At 41.7% G+C, this 24,587-nt stretch overlaps 1 protein-coding gene across 1 annotated transcript in view; it reads right to left on the reverse strand.

Moving 5' to 3' along the window:
• Positions 1-24,587, reverse strand: part of igf2r (insulin-like growth factor 2 receptor) — a 51,063-nt gene that overhangs the window by 18,219 nt on the left and 8,257 nt on the right. The window contains exons 3-24 of the mRNA XM_063494599.1: positions 23,200-23,318; positions 19,848-19,946; positions 19,122-19,254; positions 11,583-11,694; positions 11,253-11,361; positions 10,877-11,036; positions 8,700-8,889; positions 8,357-8,460; positions 7,723-7,887; positions 6,899-7,042; positions 6,556-6,711; positions 6,324-6,461; positions 5,195-5,345; positions 4,439-4,607; positions 4,234-4,349; positions 3,938-4,091; positions 2,636-2,812; positions 2,448-2,543; positions 2,222-2,323; positions 881-1,043; positions 467-643; positions 156-302 (exon numbers count right to left, since the gene is read on the reverse strand). Coding sequence (XP_063350669.1) covers positions 156-302; positions 467-643; positions 881-1,043; positions 2,222-2,323; positions 2,448-2,543; positions 2,636-2,812; positions 3,938-4,091; positions 4,234-4,349; positions 4,439-4,607; positions 5,195-5,345; positions 6,324-6,461; positions 6,556-6,711; positions 6,899-7,042; positions 7,723-7,887; positions 8,357-8,460; positions 8,700-8,889; positions 10,877-11,036; positions 11,253-11,361; positions 11,583-11,694; positions 19,122-19,254; positions 19,848-19,946; positions 23,200-23,318 — 3,081 coding nt within the window. The remainder of the gene's footprint in view (positions 1-155; positions 303-466; positions 644-880; positions 1,044-2,221; positions 2,324-2,447; positions 2,544-2,635; positions 2,813-3,937; positions 4,092-4,233; positions 4,350-4,438; positions 4,608-5,194; positions 5,346-6,323; positions 6,462-6,555; positions 6,712-6,898; positions 7,043-7,722; positions 7,888-8,356; positions 8,461-8,699; positions 8,890-10,876; positions 11,037-11,252; positions 11,362-11,582; positions 11,695-19,121; positions 19,255-19,847; positions 19,947-23,199; positions 23,319-24,587) is intronic.

Below are 24,587 nucleotides of genomic sequence, written 5' to 3' on the forward strand. Positions count from 1 at the left end.
GCTACAGAGCCGCGTCTTAAACAAAGACTTCGTATCGAGAATTTTTTATAAACAAATTATTCAAAATAATCAATGAATAGTTGCAGCCCTAGTTGTGTCAAATCCTCGTCAACGTCAAATCCTCTTATGTCTATCTAAACCTATTCATTTCTCACCTGGACACTTATCTACATGTGGGAGGGGTTTGCAGACGTTGATATAAAACCTCCTTGATGTGCCCGAATCTGTGTTTATGGGATTCCACGGGTAGTCATCTTCATCCCGGATCAGGTGACTCAGGTCATACTCATTACCATGTAAATCTAGAAGTGAAAAAAATAAATCAGATTTATTCATTAATAAATGAAGACATGTTCAAGTTAGTAAACTTTTTTTTTAATCTAACAAATTCTAAAAAAAAATAGTGACACCTGAAAAAAAGAAGCCATGATAATTAATTTATTTGTGTATGTGTGTGTGTCCAAACCTGTGATCCTGCAGTCAACTGGAGCAGGCATGCAGGCCAAAGCAGTGGAGAACTCAAAGAGGACGTCATGGACCACATGGTTAGGTGAAGTACTCATGTCCTCTCGCACCAGTTTTAAGGATCCAGGGTAAGACTTTGGATCACATACAAAATTAATCCGGAAGGTGTCCCGAGTTGCTGATGAAAGAGCAAAAAAAAAAAAAAAAAAAAAAATGGAGGAAAGTCACAAAAAGTGCACCACTGTAACGTAAAAATAGCATCAGTACTTTTGTTTATAACCCATCGTGTTGTTTGATCAAAATACAAATGAATGGACACTTGGCTATGTCCATCATCAGATCTCACTGTGTGACAAATTTCAAGATCCAGCGTGAACTGCTTTATTTTGTACATTTTCTATTGTGCTTTTGCTACCTGTTGGAACGTCAACAGGTCCCTTGTATGTTAGTTGGAGAATGCCGTCAGTTGAATACTGGAGGGTCTTCTCCACCCCCACAGGGCTGATGGGGTGCTCGTTCTCCAGCTCACAGCCGGCGTTACCCTGACCACATTCAGCTACATCTGAGCAGATGTTTACCTGCAGGTAGGTGGGATACCACTTTGAGTTTGTGTACAGTTTCCTTTATGCTATATTTCATATCATATAATAAGTAAACATCTTAATGACAAAGTCTGTGAATACACAGTCGAATGATGTAGTCCAGCATCACACATCCAATTCAAAAACTAAAAAGAATACAAAACAAAAAGAAAAACAAGTAAATCAGCAGTAAAAAGACAATATTTTGGATCATTTTAGTCACTTGCCTGCCAAAGCTTATTAATGTTGGTATTTAAGTTTTATACTTTTAATATGTTTTTTTTTTATATTTGATTAATAGGTTACATTTTTATTTAAAATGTTAAATTCAATTTTATTTCTATAGCACCAAATCATTTTATATTGTAAAGACCCTGCAATAATACAGAAAAAACCCCAACAGTTATACAACCTCTAATGAGCAAGCACTTTGGCGACAGAGGGAAAGGAAACGTCCCTTTCAACAGGAAGAAACCTCTGCAGAGGTAAAAAATTAAAAGAAGAAGAAAAAAGTGCTAGTTACACCCAAATCCCTTTCTAATAAATGTCAGCTGCACTTGCGTGATCTTTGGATGGTCTCAGAAAACAAAACAAAAACAAGCACAATGAGATTTACGACCATTACTACAATGCTATGCTAACACTTTGATGTCAAGTTAAATGATGTGCAATCATTTTAAAGCTGAAATTGTTGTTTCATCAGTCTGCATTCATAAGGTTTATCCGTTAATTCATTACCCTTTTTAGTAGCATTTAAAAGAAAAACATTGTTTCATACTTTCACATTTTTTTAAAATAAACTAAACAAGGACAATCAACATTTTTCATCTTATTCTGAAGTTTCATGAACTACAATCAGAAAGCTTTATCTGCCATGTTTTAGTGCTACGTAATGCGCTATATAGCTCTAATGTGAATTTGAATTACAAATTAATTTTCCACTTACTACTTAAGGCAACTGTCATAAAGCATTCGTTACCCTACACGGTTTGCAATTAAATTCCCTCCTCACAATGCTTTATTTGATTAGAATTTAATACAACCATTTGAAAAATATCACTTGAAATGCAAAAATGCAATGTTTTCCATAGCACTGCGACACTTCCATGCAACACTTGAGAGCTATAATTTGCAGAAATTATGTATGCTGGCAGAATATTGTTGAAGTGTCTTACCAGGAATTTCTTGCCATTCCCACTTGTATTGTATCCGGTCTTGGAAGCCAAAGGCGTTAGGTTGTACTCAAAGCCAGTGTTAGGGTCCACCACAGAACATGTCTGATACGCCAAAAAAAAAAAACCAAAACCCCACTCAGATTACAACTATTTTGTTAAGTTTACCACAGTGTATAAATTACAATTAAGGCAAATTAAGAATTAAGATCCATGCAAGTACACTTACATTGTTTGTGATGATTCTGATGGCACAGGCTGCATTGGTCTCCCACATAAAGGTGGCAGTGCAGTTCTGGTACATCAGGAATCGCGGTCCCATAGACTGAACAGTGTGAAGCACAAACAATGTTACACTCAAACCACCACCGTAGACAGCCAGCAAGCCATTCTCTTCTCAAAACTGCATTTACTCACGAGAGTCCCTCTGGAGCAGACCAGGTGAATGCGCGTTGTATACGAGAGTTTCTGACCGTCCGAATCACAGGCAGAGCCATCTGTGAACTCCAGCATAAGGCGGTCCCGTGCTTCGATGATCGGCCCTCGCTTTGAAATGCCCATGTTACTGACTGACACCACCTCCTCTACAGAGCCCTGAGGAGAGGCAGGAGGGAACAGGTAAATATTTAGTATCAGACACCACTTACACTCTGCAGTTACTTTGAAATTCTTATTCAAATGTTCACCCTGAGCATGTCATTATAAAATGGGTGGAAGCCATATTAAAAAATAAAAAAGAGCAGCAACAACAAAGAAAAATCATTTGCTGAATGACTTTGTTTACAAAAATATAGCAAATCATATTTTGTGTCACTTTCTTAGGTGGGATTCTGGGTTATTAAATGTTTGGTACGCCTATATTCATGTCCAGATCTTTCCACCTCTAAAGGCACACTAGACTAATCAATAAATATTAACATATTAAAAATAGTGTAGCAAAATAAGTATTATTGTTTCTGTCAACTGTAATATAAATTATATAATGGAAAAAGAGGAAATGGTAAAAATGAGCTCTCTTTTGAATTTGTTGTTGCCAGCTCTGTTGTCAGAGTTGACTGTAACTGTCAATGACACATGTAGGGATGGTAGTTAGAGACAAAGCCAGACAAATTTAAAGTTCAAATCAGTCCACTCTGCAAACTGTTTCTTGGTTGAATTCCTTTAACCAGTGGTAAAGTCATACCTCTCACTGTTCTCTTTGCAAATACAGATAGTTCTTTTTTCATGAGCAATACATTAGTAAATCTGGCCCATAGTGGTATAGTCACAATTCTCTAAAACCAGCAAGAAAAATTAACACAATCAGTCATAAACCCCGAAGTGGATTTGCAACAAGGCCCCCTTTCAAGTCAGTTTCACAGTCCTTCTGGTCAGGCTATATATACAAGATTTCAATGCAATGAGAGAAGATTCAAAGTCAAATTTGCCTCAAGATCTTTGAAAAACACATCCCATCCAGGCCTCAACTACCCAATCAGAGTTGGCAAAGGGGTGTATGGCTGGACTCACTGGTGTCCAGACTCTGATTTTGACAAGGTGTTTTGAGGATGATGCTCAAGCTATGCTTTCCTGTGTTACTGCAGTTCACCATCTGGTCTCCACCAGCCATAGTTTGGTACAATGTTAAATTAATCCACCAGAAGACTGACACGAGCTGTGTGTTTCTCCTCAGTAATGTCGCATCTCTCTGATTCAGTGGAGGTGTTTAATGTTACAGACCTGTTTGGTTACATATTTCATCTCGCAGATGGATGCATCGCGGTCGCAGCCGTGTACAGGGCTGATGGGGCGACATACGTTGATGTAATACTTCTTCAGATTATTGCTGTCGGATAAGTCCATCACCTGCCAGTTGGAGGTGGTGTGTGACAGGCTGAAATTGAAGAAGAAAAGCTTGACGAGGAGGACAGCAGATTGGAAACAATTCAGTGCTGGACTGGATGTACTTATTTTCATGGCCTTTGATTTAGACACTGGTAAAGCAGCTGCTGCACAATGCTTTTTAAAAGCATTACCTGGATAAGTCATACTGTTCCAGTGTGTCTGGATCGGTCACCAAACACTCATGAGGTCTTTCAGGGCATGCGTAGGAGGTATACCAGCGGAAGTTGTACGTGTACTTGTCTTCTACCTGAACGAAGATTTTAACAAACAGATGTTTATATAGAAATCATACAGGAGACACAAAATACGTCATACGTCAAATCATACAGATTTTACCTGGAATTCTGGGTATCCTGGTCCAATTTGTGGGTCACAGAGGAAAGAGATGAGCGTAGATCTGGGAGTGTGCTCTTCGTTGTTGTATGGGGTGCCATTACTGTAGTTCAGCTGAATCAGCCCATCGTAGTACGACAGACGGGAGTTCTGTTCCCCAAGACTCCAAAAACTAAATAGGAAAGGCGGGAGAAAAAAATATGATGTTTCATGTTTCTTTATTGCTGAGTGTATTTAAATCACTCAGTTTCAGGATATTTAATTTAATAATGAGTGTGTTATTCAATAGTGACCTAAACTTTTTACACACAATGTTGTGTGTTGGGACGTAAAATGACCAGTATAACGTACAAAATGCAGATTGATAGAAGGAATGCTTAACTTAGGCTTCCAAAAAAATATAGATCCTAAACTAAATACATTGTTGCACAATGCGTGACGCTCATTTATCCCTCTTCTTTCCACTACACCTTCAATACAGCAGGAATTTGCAGTGCAATCAGATGGAAGCAGATTATTATTGAATTCTTGATCCAATTGGTATTAAAATTAGCAAACTAAGGTAACACAGCAAAAGCACACTACGAATACTTCAGGGATAATTTACATTGATTTCTCAGATTTGTGAGAGAGTCAGTTCATTTTTTAAGCACGGTTGTTTTTAAAAGTGCTTAAAAGTGGAGTGAAAGTTGAGAAAATGGGGCAGAATAGAATAAAGAAGTACAATTCTTCTTGCATGTTTGTAGCCTGTAGTCTTACTTCTTTTCCACCTGGCATGCGCCGGCCTTCTCAGGACACGACGAAACACTGACTGGACCACAGACGTTGATGTAATACTGATAGATGCCATTAGTCAGGTTGTAAAAACCACCACGAGGCTTGGAGAGAGGCGACAAGTCGAAAGAGAAGCCTGTGGAGAAGCAGAGGTTAGTTAGAGGTTAACAAGAGACAAGAAAAAGGCAACCACAGGTTTTTTTCTTCCTGGTTTGCCATCATGAAAGTGACATGTGAGAGGGCACGTAACCTACCATGATACAGGTGTTACATTCTCCACTAGGTGGCAGTATCGAGCAAGAGTAGTGAAACCATGGTGTGCTTAGATGACTTTTTATTAGTTAACTTTTTCAAGATTATTATTTTGTCATTCCTGGCGTGCGCACACACATGCACCACACCTGGAATTAATTGCTAAGAAAACATAATTCATTTTGGATTTGGAAGTATCAATTTTTAAAACGATCACATATTAAATTTAGTGAAAGTGAAAGATCCACTTTCACTTTTCTATCCCCTTTTTGTATTTATATATCAGAAGACAACAGGTGTTTTCTTTATTTTCTTTTACAACAGTTCATTTAAACTTCATAAAAACTACAGAATATGCAATGGGCTCTAAACTGAATTGTCTGGAAGATGATGAAAAAAAAAAGAAAAAAAATTTGTAAATCAAGAAATACTTAAAACTTTGAATTGTGAATTTTTTTGCCTATTTATTTTATTTATTATTTATAAAGCACAATCAGCTGTATTTGACACAGACTGTCAGATTGTGTGGAGAATGTTGACGCTGGCAGACAAATAGAGTAGGTGCGCCCCACTGAAGGTAACAGTGTTAAGTAGAGCTAAAATCACTAGTAAGTTAATCTCAGTTCACTGCTGTTAAATTTAAACTTAACTGAATTCAGTGCGAGACATTAACGTCAGCATTTAGTTATCTTATCGACTGACAGAAACATGATTTATGGCTGAGAAATACCATTTTCTCCTTCCTAAAAGCCTCTATTAACCCTGTTGCTACCTTGTTCCCTTCCATCCTTTTTCTTGCTAAAATTAAAAACTAATGAGGAAAAGCCCACACATATTTTATATTTGTATGAGCGTGTCATACCAGCTTGAGGGTCCTCCACCTTGCAGTTGTCCCCCTGCGTCTTCGAGAGGACGCAGGCGGCAGCTGTGTACCACTCCAACTCATAAACACACTTATCAGATGAGACGCGAAGAAGGACAGGAGCACTATCGAGATCTCCTGCAGGAGTACAGGAAAAAGAAACGCAAAAGAGTCAAAAGCAGCAGAAACATAACTAAGAAAACAGAGGAGAAGAGGGTTTAAAAAAAAATACCTGGTTTGCACTTGAGAGTCAGGATAGTTTGGATCCTTGTCTTGTTTTGGGTGCAAAAACTTCCATCAGTATACACCAGCCTGATGTCGTTTCCAATTTTGGTTTTCTGGGGAGAAGAGAGGAAGCTTCCCAGGCTGACAGTTTTGTTATTCTTATCTGAATAAGAGACAATAAATAAAGCACAATGGTTATATTCAATGCAAGAAAAATACGGTTTGTCTCATACTTATTGGGGGAAGTATGCATGAAGACTAAAATACCATAACTTGTCAACAAGTCTATTAAAGTACTCAGATTCAACCAGATTAATCGTTAAGAACGCCCTCCTTGTGGACATTCTTACCCACGGCACACATGGCGGCATCCACTGGACAACCAGCTGTCCTTCCTGTAGGGATGACTTTGTGGCAAACATTCAGGTAGTAACGCGAGTCTGACTTTGACGATTTATCATCCACCACCTCCCAGTTCTCACTGCCCTCTGACTCTGAAGCAAGAAAGAAAAAACAAACATAAAAAAGTTGTTTTTTTCCCCCTAATTTTTCAGTCACATCTGAAAGTATGGTACTGAACAGGTGCTACAGTGAGAAGCTATGGGCACAACCAAGTGAATTAACAGTAATTATAATAAAAGCAACAGGGGAAACATACTAAGAGTAATATAATTTTAATTAGAACCACATGGTAAATTATTGTGTGTAAACCTAAAGAGACAAAACACGCTAGATCGACAGTTTTCAAAGTGAAATACAGAAATTTTTTATGCTGATTAAATAAACTTAAGCATATGGTATTTGTAGTTAGGTATATGCATGTATTTATGTAGCTATGTACCCCATTTCCTCCTTAACAGGTCGGCCAATCTGAACCAAACTTAATACCAACATCACTGCACAACAACGACATGAAAAATTATAATAAATCCCAATACTTTTAATTTTCCTATATATATATTATGTCATTTCATCATCATCATTACCCCGTGTCACTCATATGTAACTTAACAGTCACCAAAAGTTGCACCAGGGAAGAAATTGTGTTCAAGTCAACACTAAACACTAAATTAAGAATTTAAAAAGGCACTATGGGCCTGCCAAAAACTAGGCTTTTGGTGGAAAAGCAAAACCAGTACTGGAAGAGAAATTTAACTGATCTGTTAAAACTCACCTGGGTATCTTGTGAGGGGTGAAAGGTCATAACGCTTGTTGCCATCTGTGACCCGACATAACAGATCCTCCTTCTCTTTGACGCAGGCAAACGCCGTATCCCAGTTAAAATAATAAGTACAGTCAGTTTCCCCAGCAAACTCTGGATTTCCTCGCCCGCCGTTGGCTGCAAGAATTAAAGGCAAATAATATAAAAGCAGTTAATAAAGACTGAACTTCACCTGAAACGCCATATTTATACATTCAAGGAACAATGTGGAAATTATACAAGGTGAGCCTTACAATCATTTCTTATTTATTTAAATGGTAATTGTGCATTTATTTTATGAATGTGAATTTTATTACAGTTGTCTTAGAGATTGTGTATATGGTGCATGTATGGTGCAAAATTTATGACTGCAATGGCCTCATTCACCACTCCAACGACATTCATAAACACTAAATGTTATTTCGATTTTCCTTTTTGGACTTTTACTCCTATTTGCCTTGTCTGTGCAATTTGCTTTGTTTTACAAGGCAGAACACCATGTAACTCTTTTATAATACAGATATGTCTGCTCCGTTTTTTATTCTACTGCCAGGTGGTGCCAAGAATTTCAGCATCTGTGAGAAAGCAGAGAAACAAGTTGACTCACAAGCAGTCTTGTTGCACTGAAAGTTGATGATGGTCATTCTCTCAAAGCCAGAGGAGCATTTGAGGCCATTTGGATAGATCAGAGTCAGATCTCCATCTGAATAACTGAAGAGGAGGAAAAACAATGGAAAGGGGATAATTTACACATCTCAACAAGCAAGTTTATTAAATCAAATTAGAAAACTTATTTTCAGATAGTAAGAAAAAAAACATTTACAACTTTAATAATAAAACCATCTTTGATCCTTTTGTATTTCGTGATTCTCTGACGAATAGTAATCACGGCTAGTGGACTATTCCACACCCATACTCCTATACACACTTCACAAACACACAGAAATTACCGTAATGTCTGGTTCTGATATTTTCCAGCCACAATCTTCCTTCCTTCGCTAGTCTTCACCTGGCAGGATGATATGAACGGCCCCTCACCACATTCCTGAGTGGGAACCCTACCACATATGTTCAGGTAGTAGATGTAGCTGTCAGGTGTGCCACTGGGCCCAGACTGTGTATAGTATGGATGATCCGAAGCTACAAACACAAGAAAGCATTTGAAAGTTTCAGTCAACATCTTACTGATTTTTATCTTACTGCATGTATGGAAATTACCTATTAGGAATATCAACAGAACCAATAACTACTTTTCAATATCAAAATTCTGACATGATAACTACACATATATGTATGTGTATAATGTTTGTTTATACATATATAATACATATAGCTAGGTGATAGTTAGCTTAGCTAAGGCTGGAGGCAGCTCTTCTAAAACTCTTATTAAACTGTACAAACTGTTGCTTAATATGTGGAAGATCAAAACAGGACAATGTAAGAATTTGCGAACACCTGGTATATATTGCGAACACCCTGTATATATTTTGTTTTGCTTTGTTTTTAAATAACTGTCGAATAAATCCTACGTTTCAATTTCCTGGACCCTGAAAATGTTGAAGAATATCAAAGCCTTTAAAGGTTCTTCCACTTTTTCTATTAAGCTAAAAATGAAGCAAGCATACTGGCTGCATCTCAGCACACCGCTCAAAAAAGAAAAGAATGCATTCAAAACTCATCAGATCTCACTCCAGTGACCTGCTGGAGGTCATTTTGAAAGGCTCTAGTAGAGCTCATCCTGTTCTGCCCTTGCACAAAGGAGCAGATACTCATCCTGCTGATCGGTTAAGGACTTTCTATGGCCTTGTCCAGCTCTCCTGGAGTAACTGTCTATATCCTGGAATATCTACCATGCTCTTGAAACTGCTGGGAAACACAATAAACCTTTTGGCAATGGCACATATTGATGTGCCATTATTGAGGAGGCTGAACTAGTGAAACTAGTGAAAAAACAGTCAGAAAAGATGAGGGGAGAAAAATGTCAGTGGGCTCCACATGTAGAACCATTCCTGTTTTGGGGTTGTCACTTTGTGCCCCTCTAGCACACCTATTGTTAATTTCATGACACCAAAAATGATTAGCAACCTTTCTGCGACTTATTTGAGTAGGTCAATATTCCAGACATTTAATAGGCTTGATGCTACAAAGTGTTCCTTTAATTTTTTGAGTGTACATCAGAAAATGTGATGTCTTTTTTTCTTATCCATAAAAAAGGGGGGGAAAAAAGAAATTCACTGATGGCCATCAGCTCCGATTTGAAATAAGCAGTTTGTCAATTTAAAGAACAAGAAAAATGTTTATACAGTCACACCACAAAATGAAGCAGGCAGAGATCCGAAAACAAACATGAGAAAAACATATTTTTCTTAAGTTTTTCACTTGAAACTATCCTTTTGTCCTAAACTGCGGACTGCATCGTGGCACACAGACTTCAAATGGACTGTGGCAGTGAGTGGAAAAACCTTTCACATTTCTGACAATGAACTGACAAAACCAGGAGGTTCATACACCATTTAGTCATAAAGTCACTTCCTCTAAATGGGCCTAAAAAAAAGCAGCAACATGAGACAGTTAAATATGTAAAACAAGTTTTAAGTAACTGTCAAAAAAATAAATACAATGTTTGAGCTTTATTTTGCTTTTACACTACACTTCTTCAATTTAATTCAGTTTTATTTATATAAACAACAGCTGCCTTAAGGCAACTGACAGTTTTGTTTTTACTAGCAGTCCTTTGATAGTTATAACTTCCAACCTTCTTTTTCTAATTGTAGAAACCAGTTTGAGGAACAAGGATGTATTTGTCACATGGCAGCGTTTGTAAAGCTAATAACTCATCACGTTAACGTGACATCAGCTGAGTGTGGTTTACTTAAGTCCCACTGAAGCAACTGTACTCAGTATTTTTATAGTAATGATGCATCAAATTACAATGGTCATACACTATGACAAAGTAAAGTGAAATATAAAAAAGGTTTTTAAAGCCATATTTTTGGGGAACAATTTTATTTTCATTTGATTTTAATGGTTCCCCCATTGACATTTCATTCTTCATACAGCTATAAGGAATAACTTATAAAAGGTTGTTTAAGCAGTTTAAGATGTTTTAGAGGAAGAAAAAACTTACAGGCTAAAGTGAGAGGAGTTAGGTCTATGGAGACATCATGCTGTTCGCTGGTCAGTCTGCAGGTATGGCTCTCCAGATAGTCTCTGTGGCAAGCGTATTCAGTGACCCACTCCACCTCGTAACGGCAGTTTGACTTAGCTGTCATCTTAGGAGTGCTGCCCTGTGAATGTGAAAATTAAGTAAAGTCAGGGGTTAAGGTTCATTCTGCTAGCTGTGCAAAAAAACAACGCCCCCCCCCCCCCCCCCCCCCCCCCCCCAAAAAAAAAACCAAACAAACCCCAAAACAACAACAATAATAATAATAACAACAATGAGTATGAATACATTTTAAGCAGTGAAACAAACAATTCATCATGAAGACTGCAGTGCAACCTACCAAATGCCTGCTTGATGGGCATATGAAGGTGATGTTGACTGCTGGTTTGCTTGATCCACAGATTGCTGGAGGATTCGAGTCGTCACTTAAAGAATACTGTAAACTCAAGCTAGAGAGGAAAAAGTGCAAGAAGTATGAAAAACTACTAAGAAAAGGTCTTCTTTTCATGTTTATTTTTTCATATAACCAGTCAGTGCTGACTTAACCTGTGTTCAAACTTACCAAAGGTTAGTAAAGCACCAGACTTAGAAGACAGCTCCAAAAACAAGCTTCAAATTACTCTCATAACTCTTACACTGAACAGGAAGTAAACAAATATGAAGAAAGTACCTGTCATCAGTCATTAGCTCTAGCTGCTGGGTAGGAAAACCCATGTTGTGTGAACCATCATGGGTGACGAGGCAGGCTGCAGAGCCCTCTGTACAGCCTTTGTCTGGTAGGTCTGAGAGACGATTGAGGAGAACATAAGATTTAAAAAAAGATTCTTAAATTTCTTCATGTTAGAAAACTAATTCGGTGTGATGACAATATGCAGGACAGTATGAAAACAAAAGTCACAAGTCCCTGCCCCTTTGTTTACAGCTGCTTAACGGGTGTTAAACAGCATTGAGCTTGTGTTCCTCCGAGCATCATTTTTTCACATCACTACTGGTGTCATTTGGTGAACACAATTCTTTGGTTCACCCTCACCTATGTGTTACTGTTTTGTTTTTTGACTGAAGCAAACAGCTTGATCTCATTGGGAAAAAAGAAAAAAGCCTCAAAAGAGTATTTTACACCATCTGCTCCGCACCAAACAGCATAAACGTAAAAACAGTGACTATGTAGTGGAAAATGTGGCAACATAGCATGTGCTACGCAACGCAGTGAGCAGTGCTGCAACTTTTACACAACAGAAACGAAGCAACCACTCAGTAGGATGCATTGTGATTGGCCTGTTTAGCACTGTCAGTTTTGTCACTGTCAGTTTTTAAATTCATCATGGAGAGACTTAGGCTACGTTCACACTGCAGGTCTTAATAGTCAATTCCGATTTTTTGATCAAATCCGATTTTTTTGTCTGCTTGTTCACACTACAAATAAAATGCGACATCAAACGCTCTCCAGTGTGAACGCTCAAAGCGGCCCGCATGCGCAAAAGAAGACGTCACACACAACGCGCTCTGTTTAGACCCAGAGCAAACAATATTGTTTGACTGACTGCCCTTAATATAAAGACTTCGGACTTTATGTTTCCAAATTTTTGCTTTAAGTTATTTTGTTATTTACATAATAATGTAGATAACCTAATAATGATCCTTATTGCTGTTTTAGAGGAGCGGTACTTCAAAGGATAGTTGCAGATTTCTGTCAGAATCTGCAGAAAATACTGTACAAATAAAATGTTCACGTTTCTCCAACGTGGTCTTCCCAACAGTTTCACCGGATGGCAAGAAATCGTTCGCGATGTCCTATCGGGCGCTTCTCGGGCGCTGATAATTGGCGTCTGTCTTGTGTCAGTGACGCAAAAGACGGATTTAATGCGACTTAACCGTTCACACAGCAGTCGCTTTCTAAAACATCGGATATGTATCGGATTCAGGACCACATACGAAAGTGACCCAGATCGGATTTGAAAATATCGGATTTGTGCCGTTCACACTGTCATACCATGATCGGATATGGGTCGCATAGGGTCAAAAAAATCGAATTTGATGCGCTTTCGCCTGCAGTGTGAACGTAGCCTTAGAATCATGTCTTCAATATTATCCCCAGTGAGGATAATCGCCTATGCCTTTGCACACCTTAGTTTATTTGACAACTCATAGTGGGTTAACGAATAGTTATGTCTATAACTTCTGTTCCCTGAAGGAGAGGAACGAGGTACAACACATAAGTATGGGATATCACGCCCTCGCGTGTCCTGGCTGAAGAAACCTTTATTCACGCCTTTAAGGCAGATGACGTGTGATGACACGCGCACGGCCCCGCCTGCACATATAGCCGCTGTCATCACAGTCATCCCTCAGTTCGATAGCCGCTCTTCACCGAGCCAAACTGCTCAGTGGGGCCACCTTGTGTTGTACCTCGTTCCTCTCCTTCAGGGAACAGAAGTTATAGACATAACTATTCGTTCCCTTTCAGTCGATTCACTCGGTACAACACATAAGTATGGGACATATATACACGCCCCGCAGAGCAGCCACCGAACCGGAATTGGGCCACTACTTCCTTAGTGAGTGGTAGACCCAGCAGAAAGGACAGTATGAGCCACCGAAGGGGCTGTAACGTCCAACCGATAAAACTGCACAAAACTGTGCGGTGATGCCCAACTAGCTGCCGCACAAATATCAGCTACAGGCACCCCTTTAAAAAGAGCCCATGAGGTTGCCATCCCCCTGGTGGAATGAGCCCTCACCCCGTGGGGCAAAGCAAGACCTCTGGTGCTGTATGCCAGTGAGATAGCTTCTATAATCCAGTGGGACAGCCTCTGTTTGGACAGAGATCTACCTCTATTTGGATTGGCGAAGCAGACAAACAGCTGGTCACATAAACGCACATTCTGAGTGCGCTCAATGTAGGTGCGTAGCACACGCACTGGACAAAGAGAATGCATCCTCCTCTGCTCCTCAGATGCAAAAGGAGGGGAGCAAAAGCTCAGCAACTCAAACTCCATTGAGCTATAAGATGCAGGCATGATCTTGGGAAAATAGGCAGCATTTGGACGCAACACGACCTTGTGGCCATCAGGAGAAAACTGTGTGCAGGCGGGATGCACAGACAGCGCATGAAGGTCACCCACTCGCTTTGCCGAAGCCAAAGCGAGAAGTAATGCAGTCTTATATGAAAGAAATTTCATATCCACAGACTCAATGGGTTCAAACGGGGGGCTACAAAGGGCCTCCAGCACCAAAGACAAGTCCCAAGCAGGGACACTGGACTTAAGCACGGGTCTCAGCCGGCGAACTCCTTTCACAAAACGTATGGCGAGGGGATGTGCACCTGGTGTCACCCCGTCAAAGCCAATATGACAAGCAGATATAGCTGCTAAATAAACCTTAATTGTCGAAAATGAAAGGCCCTTATCCAGCAGCTCCTGCAGGAATGACAAAACATCCACAATAGAGCACTGAAATGGGAGAGTGTGGCGGTCCTGGCACCATTGCTCGAAGGCTCGCCATTTGTAAGCGTACAAGCCTCTAGTAGATGAGGCCCTAGCGCTCTGAATTGTCGCTATCACACTAGGTGGCAAACCCTTAGCAACCAAGTTTAACCTCTCAGCAGGTAAGCATGAAGGCGCCACAGATCTGGGCGCGGATGAAACACTTCTCCTCCCGCCTGAGAGAGGAGATCCCTGCGGAGAGGAAGCTGCCAAGAACTCGCTGCTAGCAGGCTGATTATTAAAGGGTGTAACCTCCATTCTCTCACCAGAGGACCCCCCCGGAGAGAAGGTCCGGCCCCAGGTTCAGGTGGCCCAGGACATGGGTGGCTCTCAGAGACAGAAAATGAACACTGCACCATAACAGCAGAGAGCGAGACAGCCTCAACAGGGGAAGAGAGCGTGTTCCTCCCTGCCTGTTTATGTAAGACACCACTGTTGAATTGTCCGTCCTGACTAAGACATGCTGGCCCTCCAGGACTGGACGGAAATGCTTTAGAGCTAAGAACACTGCTAACAGCTCTAAGTGGTTGATGTGCAGCTGGCGCTGAGCTGCGGACCAGATCCCTCTCACTGATGCACCCTTGCACAGCGCTCCCCACCCTCTTAGGGAAGCATCTGTGGACACCACCTTGCGAAACAACACCCTCCCAATCCGAGAGCCCTGATGCAGCAGCCTGGGCTCCCTCCAAGGACGGAGAGCTAGCATGCAAGACGCGGTTAGCGGCAGCCTCCTCCGGGGATGACGCGATGCACACAGGCGGTGAGAGAGAGTCCAGCGTTGAAACGCTCTCATTTTTAACAGTCCAAGTGGCACTACGGCGATCATAGATGCCATCATGCCCAACAAGCGTAATATCGTCTGGAAACGCAGTCTGCGTCCCAGCTGAAACTGAGCGAGGCAGCGATGAAACGCGGCCACTCTGTGCTCCGACTAACGTGCGCGGCTGGAAAGCGAGCATATTTCCAAACCGAGGAAAGAAATCTGCTGACTCGGGATTAGCGAGCTCTTTTGAAAGTGTGACAGAACCAGTGACAGCTGTGTCTCCGCCTGCTCTCTGGAACAAGCTGCGAGAGCCCAGTCGTCCAGGTAGGCTAAGATGCGGATGCCTCTCTCTCTGAGGGGCGCTAGCGCTGCCTCGGCACATTTCGTAAAGGTGCGAGGAGCGAGCGACAGCCCGAACGGCAGCACTAGGTATTCGTAGGCTACGCCCTCGAATGCAAACCTCAGAAACTGCCTGTGTTTCGGGTGTATAGCCACATGAAAATAAGCATCTGTTAGATCGATTGTCGCAAACCAATCTCCCGGACCGACTGCATTCAAGAGCTGTCTGAGTGTTAGCATCTTTAACCTGTACGTACGTAGATACGTGTTCAAGACTCGCAGGTCGAGGATGGGACGAAGCCCTCCCCCTCTTTTCGGAACAACAAAATAGCGGCTGTACCAACCTTTGTTTGTCTCCGAAGCGGGGACCACTCGTATTGCTCTTTTCTGCAATAGCGCCTTTATTTCCTCTCTGAGTATCATGGCCGCCTCGGTGTTGACAGTCGTGTTTACGACTCCTTGGAAACGAGGCGGCTTGACCCGGAACTGCAACCGGTAACCTATGGCAACAGTTCGCAGCACCCACGGAGAGGGGGCGCAAGCGCGCCACTGAGGGAAGTGAGCAGCCAGCCGGCTGACCTGCAGCACCGTCGGCAGGGCGTTGTCGCCCCCCAGTGTGTCTGCAGGGAACTGCATCACCTGCCTGACCTGCCTCATTCTGCCCGCAGGCTGAGCATTTGTGATTGTTTGAGAATAAACAACACTCTTTATTGATTGTAACATGGGAACATGTACATTCACACAGTTTGTTGAAGGCACCTTTTCTGGGGCACAACAATGAAAAACAGCGGGAACACTCGATGTGGTCACCTGAACATTTAACACACCTGAACAGGGAGTTACCTGAGGCATTTTGTGTGCAGGGGTTTTGTGCTTGGGAGACAGTGTTAGGAAAGTGCAGCGCCTTCTGGGGCTGACAACCTGAACAGAACTTAAGCGGCACCTCTTGTGCGGCAACAGAGGGGTAAAAGCAGCATCTCCCTGCTGCTGGACCCCTTCTCCACTCGAAACCACAGCTAGGAGGGCTGAGGCTTCTTCCTCCTGGGCGTCGGGTCCCGCTGGGGGCCCGAGGGTGGGCCTTTGCTCCAGGCCGACTGGCGTGGAGCTCGGGCCGGAGGATGTGCTCTCGCTGGCGGCACACCCACTTCAGCAGTGGGCGCCGATCTCTTGCCAGTCGGCAGAGGAGCGGCGTGCCTGTGAGAGCTAGCTGCGGGCTTGGGTTTCGGCTGACGTCTGGGGATGATGTCGCGCAGAGCTTCTGTCTGCTTCTTCCTCAGATCGAATCTAGCCTGAATGGCTTCAAGTGAATGTCCGAATAACCCAGCCGCAGACACTGGTGCGTCCAGATATACAGCTCTGTCCCTATCCGGGACGTCAGAGAGGGTCAGCCACAGGTGCCTCTGCGCCACTACTGTCGAAGCCATCCCTCTGCCCAGGGAGAGCGCTGCACAGCCAGACGCACGGAGGATGTGATCTGTGGCGACTCTGACCTCGTTAAGAAGAGGTGCCAGCGAGCTGTCATCAGGAACCAGCGATCCGAGCTCCACCAGGCACATTGCCTGGTACGTCTGGAGCATGGTGACGGAGCTCATGGCGCGAGCAGTGCCGGCCTGAGCCCGATAAATCTTCTCCAGCTGCGAAGCAGAGAATCTGCAGTGCTTGGACGGCAGAGTTGCGGGGCCGCCGACACCATGGTTATGGGACGGGGCCAGATAAGCAGCCAGAGACGGCTCCATAGGGGGTGGGTTAGCTAAGCCAGCCCCCTCGGCGCCGTCCAACTCCATGTACTGTCCATAGCCGGGCACAGTGACGCGGGTAGACAGAGGTTTGTCCCATGACGCTGTTAGCTCGCAGAGAAAGTCTGGGAACATGGGAAGGCAGTTTTTGGCCGTTGCGGGCTCCGGTGGGAGGAAAAAACCCGCGAACCGCGACGGCTTCTGAGCTGGCGGAGGAGAGGGCCAGTCCACCTGCAGCTTCTCAGCAGCACGGCGAAACAGGGAGAAAAGAGAGGTGTCATCGTGGCCGACCGGCACAGCAGTGGCGGCACATTGGGCCGACAATGAGCTCTCCTGCTCATCCTCCGACAAACCATGGATGTCCAGCCCGATGTCCAGCACGTCATCGTCTTCCTGGGGAGCGCTGGCGGGCTTCAACCCAGGCTGAAGCCCGTCAGCGCTCCTGCATGGTTCCGGCTCGTCATCGGCTAACCCGTCAACATATTCCATGTGGTCAGCCCAGCTAATTGCGGGGACATCGACCGGAAAATCCTCGTCTTCGGACTCGGACGAAGCCGGGGCTCCAGACTCGGAAAGGAGAGGGTCATGCCGTGCGACAGCTGAGCGTCCCAGCACTTTTTCCACAAACGTCATCCGTCTTTCCAGGGTCGAGCGCCGGAGCTGGCGGCAAAACGCACAGGCTTCGGGCTCCGTCAACGCTCTCCTAGCGTGGACGATCCCCAGGCAGACAGGGCAGGCATCGTGCTGGTCGCTGTCGTGCAAAGAGAAACCGCATCCCTGAGGACAGGGGCGAACAGAAGATTTCTGCTTTGCTCGCTTCGGTTTGGAGTCCATTCCAAAACGCAAAGCGAAATGCTGCACAGGAAAACTTGAAATTAGCGCTCCGCGGGCAGCCTACACACCAACAGCGCGGTGGAGGCTAACACCAACAGGGGCAGTTAAGCTAAGTTCAAGTCGGCAGACAACGGAGCTAACTAGCAGCAGCTAGCTAGCCCAACTCAGCAGAGGTGTTCTCAGCGAGGTGAAGAGCGTAAGAACTGAGGGATGACTGTGATGACAGCGGCTATATGTGCAGGCGGGGCCGTGCGCGTGTCATCACACGTCATCTGCCTTAAAGGCGTGAATAAAGGTTTCTTCAGCCAGGACACGCGAGGGCGTGATATCCCATACTTATGTGTTGTACCGAGTGAATCGACTGAAAGGGAACCACCTTCAAGATATCAAGGGGACAGCCCTCCCCCATTAGTGGTTAAATACCCGGCAGTCTCCATCAGTCGTCTTAGAACTGAACCGGGCTCTTAATGAGAGGAAAAACATCTTATTAACACCAGAAGTTTTGTCCGGCTACATTCTTTTCGAGCCCTCAAAGCCAAACACAGAGCTAAAACCATGTAAATAGTGGAATCTGGAATCCATGTAAATGAAATGACAGAAACATGAAAAACTACAAGTAATTATATATTTAATTTTAACACCTTGATTTTTTTTTATTTTACATTTAAATTGAAAATTTTAACTTGCAAAAGCATCACTATTGCTTCTATTTCTATTGCTTTCCAGTAATTGCTTTGTTTAACATACAATGTGGCAATGCTATGCAATATTTTGTTGCGCCACATTACTGTAATGACCATCTACAGACCTACAAGGAATTGATCTAGCTTTAGGGAATACATGAAACCAGAGAAGAAAGGCCTTTAAACAGGCTCCCTTTCTGCTCTGTCAACACTTTGTCAATAAAGTGTTCCTCTTTTTTTCCCTAAACCCCCCCCCCCCCCCCCCCCCCCCCCGAAAACAAACCAACAACAACAACAAAGAAAACAACAAAACAAAAAAAAAAACCCTCATTATTACAGAATCCAATCACTTTCTTTCCTTCAAGTACTCACTGAGACTGCGGCAGATGTTGATGTAGAAGTCTATGCTGTCGTCGCCGTCGTCCACTAGATAGCCATCTTTCAGTTTTATCAGGGGTGTGAGGTCATGCTTCTTCCCATCAGAGTCAAACACGTAGCAGGGCACCTGGGCAAAGAACAGCTGGATTAACACTACAGTACAGATGTATTCGTGCATCACTTAATGCTGCATTCCCCCCCCCCCAAAAAAAGAGTGTTTTGTACAGAGACTTTAAATTACTGTGGGCCTTCTTTTCCTCTCAGTTCTTTCTTCTAATTTAATTAGAATATTGTGGTTTTGCAAATGTGTGTGTGTGTGGTGGTGGTGGTGGGGGGGGAGGGGGGGTTGTCAATAACAAGGATGTAACGGAACAAAAATGTTTATAGCTATATGATAATACACTACTTGGTAACTGTGATCATAGATATATCATAATCTTTGGTTTATTTTGTTGCTTTTAACATTTTCCTGAACAAATTCATTTCACACATTTTTTCAAATGTTTCCACATTAACAGGATCACTGTCACAACACGTGACCCATTTTCTGCACAGATAAACGCCGTAAACATCTTTGCAGTGATGGAATATGGTTATACCGCTTTCCATTTCCTCTTCAGCTCATTGTGTCTAATCACAGTGAAGATTTCATTCCTTCTTTCTTATAAATGTAAAAGTCTGGTGAATGAGTCAGCAACCCCATCAGATGCTCCACCGCACCTCTTTATGTGGCTTGAATTTGTCTTTCTTGCAGGCAGCGTAGGTCTTCCACTCAAAGTAATGCACGCACTGAGACACGGTCACAAACTCTGGAGTGCCCTGCAGAACAAAGACAGGAACATGAGTAAGAAAGGTAGTTTCATGTTGACACAGGTGATGAATGCATGCTAAAGTATATGGCACATCATCGTCCATGACATCAAAGATTTAAGCATTTAAGATGCTGAATGTGTCATTGTTTCCATTATCACAGAGAAATACAGAGTATTAACCTTTGTTGTAGTTATATTGTGGGGAGGGGGGAAAGCAAACTTCTAAGTAAGTGTTGAGCCTCAAACAAACATAACCACAGCCTGCTGCTGCTTCTGGATTTGCTGATGGTTCAATGCTTCATTCAGAGTTTCTCAAAAACTCTTTGACAGCAGCATTGTTTTTTAAATTCCAGGTATTCTCCACATTTTAGCTGCTGTTTTACAGAGTCAAAAACAACATTTTCTCCCATTAATCCCTTTTACTTTACTGTCATAATTGTGTATTCCAATATTACAAATGCTTAAAATTTCAAATGATGACATAAAAGATCAGTACATGTACAAATAATGCCAGCCTATAGCTGTGTGACATGAGAGCAGATATTCTTAATAGGGCCACCTTAGGCGAGCTGATACCCCCACACAGGCACTGTTTGGTTGGTTCAAAGAAAGGTAAAGAGTTAAAATTGTTGGAGACAATGGATAAATTCAAGGGTGTGCACTAAGTATAGGATGAACCAGGATTATTTTGAGTTGTGAATCGTGCAGTGCTACTCTAGCACAGTCCTTTTTAGTGGACTGAAAGGACATCTCTGTGTGCTTCACAAGACGTCACACCATTTCACTGATCCTCAAGCCAATACTGAACATTGCAACCTTAACCTTTATTAAACAGGTAATCCCATTGAGACTGAGCTTCTCATTTACAGGAGAGACCTGTTCAGACAGCAATAAAAATGTAGTAGAAAAGAGGTAAAATTAAAAACTTTAAAGACATATATTTGTATTGGCCGCATGACAGTAAAGGGAAACAGGAACATAATTTGTTTGCTAGAAAATTCCAAAAGTGATTAATAATAAACACATCAAGGATTAACTTCTAGCCCAATAACCTTTATTTATTTTCCTAAATGTACTGATAAAAATAGAGATTGAGGATTTAACTATAACATCTATAACATTACCATTTAGACCTGACTTAAAAAGGAGGGGTTAACTACAACAACAAAGTAAATATAGGAATAACATATTTAAAGATAATGCCATATGTTAAAGCGCTCGTTTTTTGTTTTTTTTTAACTCTTTTGCAACATGTCTGAAACAAGGCACAGTTCTGTTAAGATAACTTCTAGTATAATCTGCATTTTGCTGTCATCACTTCTTCTTTTCAGCATTTAGTGATTTGCCCTAAAAATTGTGGAAGACACTTTCATTTCTCCCTGTCGTACACTCTGAAACAGAAAACTCCTCTTTGTTTCTCAACAGGAAATGATACTTCAACCCACCACTCATCCACCCCATCAAAACCACAGATGCACACAATGCAGCGAGCAGGATCACACTATGAGGTATCTGTCATTATTCTACATCATTTCCAGTCACAGATTCACTGACAAGCAGCCACAGGAGTCCAACAATCATCATCTTAGAGTTGTTACGTTTGGTTTTAGCGAAAGCGACTTAGTGTCTTAGTTTTTTGTCTTTTGCACATTTTTCCACACAGACACAAATACCTGATGAAACAACAGAGCGCCATTTAACTTCCTGTGTTGAAAAACAGGATGTTTAATACTTTGTATCCAAAAGACATCGAAATTGTCAGCAATAACACGCAATAAACTTGATCTTCTGTGCATCTTAATTTTAGAATAAATAAGGTAATTAACCTCAAATGCATTTGTGGACTGTACTTGTCTTCCTGTTATAAACTTAACATATTTCTAAAGTCGTGCAACATATTTCTAACATATTTCTAAAACAGTGCAGCTCACCTAAAGAATAGGTGAGCTGCACTGTTTGTAAAATACAGATAATCTTCCAAAACATGTTTCCCTCTCTATGCGTCAACTGACAAAATCTGCCTTTAGGAACAATTACGTAAAATCAAATATCACAGTATCACAAATGTCCTACCTCCTCTAATGGATTACCCTTTATTTGTGCAATCATTCTGCACAGCAGCAACCTTTGGGGGGCTAAATAATGATGTCAATGTCAAGTGCTAAACTGACTCTGAAATGTCAGCCTTGAGTCAACCTCCACAGACTCCCCTGCTGAAAGCCCTCGAACATAAGAGCTGAAAATGACACGTTTAAAACCTGATTCAAATACAGTCTGCATAGATCATTTCCACTTGCCACCTTCCTATGCATCACACAGCTATTAGAGAATAATTTTATATTTTACTAATGATGTTTGGATTAAAAGAGCAACAACAGAATGCCAACACAGAATGTCCTTTGATCCATCCATCCACGTATCCTCTAATAATAATAATAATGATAATACTGCTAATAATAATAATAACAACATCTGTCTAATAATATGGATTACTACATTAATCAGACCATTTGGGAATTTCTTTAAGTTAAATGCTTTTGCTTACTTTTATGTTATTTCCATGCACTAATCAGAATTGTGTGATGCAGTACTAAAGTGTATGGATAAATTCTGCACACCAAGCTAGTGTTATAGCTAAAATTTAAGACTCAACGTGTCCAAATATGGTGAATTCTCTCTCCTAAAAAAAAAAAAAAAAAAAAGCGCACATGTGCCAAGATGGCAGTGTGATTAGCAATGTTCTGTCATAGCAAAAGGGTATTGGTTGCATGCAGCTTTCCTTACACAGGGAGCTCTGCTTTCTCCCTTCATCGCTCATAAAGGTTAAAAAGAGAGCGAGAGATGAAAAAAGAAAAGAGGTGTCCATAAAGATAAAGCCAAGGCTTCAAAATAGTAGTTCACATGCTAATTGGTGGACACCATGATTCATGCATGCAACTAAGATTTATTATTCAGAACCTCTCTACTATGCTATGCTTCCATTTTGACCCATGTATATAACACACAATGTGACTAAACTATGTCAAAAGCATCTAATGTTACTGCAGCAGTGGCTGAACGATTGCAGAGACTGAGATACAGCTGCAGCTGCTGCACAACACGTCAGCACACACCAGGTGTTAGTGGACAAAGGAAATTCATACAGAACATCGAACAGTTAGTTTGATATTTTCTGTGCATTCCCATAAATGCAGCTATTGAACAACCAGTAATCATCCATCTAAGAATATTTGGTATATTTTACTGATTGTCAGTCTTACCATGGTTTTCCCACACTGGAAGCTGATGCTGGTTTGAATCTTGTTGTTGCTTCCAGGACAAGTTTGCGTGCTGTTGAAATCCAGCACAGTGCCAGAGAGCTTCTGCAGTGAAAGGTCACCTGTACATTTGGCAAAGACAAAGAAAACAGTCATTATAAAATAATAACATGCATGTAAAGAGTTAAATGACTGAAACTCATTAAACCCTAAATTACATAATATATGTTATACTGACACATTACAATACAAAAGGGCAGAGAAACCTTTCTTTAAGTCTGAGTGGTGATTCATTTTAACATCAGAAATGGTAGCTAGCTTTCCTTTAGATCAATGCAAATTCATTTAACTTGATGTGGACCAATCACATAAAGATCACTGAGCTTGCCAGCACGAAAACACTTATCTAATAAAAAGTATGACAAAGATTGTTCGGTTGGTACAACAAACATACATACACAGGCTCTCGTTCTCAGGCTATTCATCCTGATAAGTCACTGAAGAAGACAGTTTGGCAGAATAATGTTGTTACCCTCCAACATGCACTGACCCAGCAGGTCAGCGTAAACTCTGCATCTCATTTCCAAATCACCAGACAGCTCTGTACCTTAACATTTTGACCCTGGTGCCTGTACACTGTCATCAATCATTTCGAAGCAATACAAAACGGAAAAGTGGCAGCAGTGGGAAGTCTTGTGCATGTTAAGAATTTGACTTGATTTAAGACTCGGCCTGTTAAATAAACTCACCGCAAGTCAGGCAGACGAAAAGCTAAGATGATAATAATATGTTACAAGCTGAAAAATGCTGTGTAGCTTCAAAAAAAGAATCTGGATCAAACAACTAAAGACCTCAGTGATGATCTGTATGTGTTTAATTGATAATTTGAGTTTAGGGCAATCAATCTAATTTTGAAATTCAGCAACACTTGTAGCTTTCATCGATTACTAAAATAAAACAATCAAGATATAATGATTATTGTTCCTCATTTTTGCCTTCCAGGACTTCTGTTTCCTTTACTTCCTCTGGTTTAATTAGTTGTTTTACACTTTATTGGTTTAGTTTAGTTGGTTTACAGGTTTTCATTAGATGCGACATGTTAAAGCGTGATCTCTGAACTCTCTGATAAGACTACTATCACAGGAACACAATAAAGGAGTGTAACTAAACAACCATGTGACCTACTAACACTGACAGCTACTGCAGGTCTTCAAACTACTGAACTTGGCTGAAACACGGCTCACGTCCCTGCCTGTAATATTCAGTTACAGTGGTTATCTGTTGTTCTTTAGCAGCTGGCACAACAGAGATAAGAAGCAATGAAATTCAGTATGCAGCATGTATGGATTTAACAGAAATGTATCTACATAATTTGATTAGATGAGCTCAGA

The sequence above is a fragment of the Pelmatolapia mariae genome, linkage group LG15, assembly GCF_036321145.2.
Source record: "Pelmatolapia mariae isolate MD_Pm_ZW linkage group LG15, Pm_UMD_F_2, whole genome shotgun sequence".
NCBI classification, from domain to species: domain Eukaryota; kingdom Metazoa; phylum Chordata; class Actinopteri; order Cichliformes; family Cichlidae; genus Pelmatolapia; species Pelmatolapia mariae.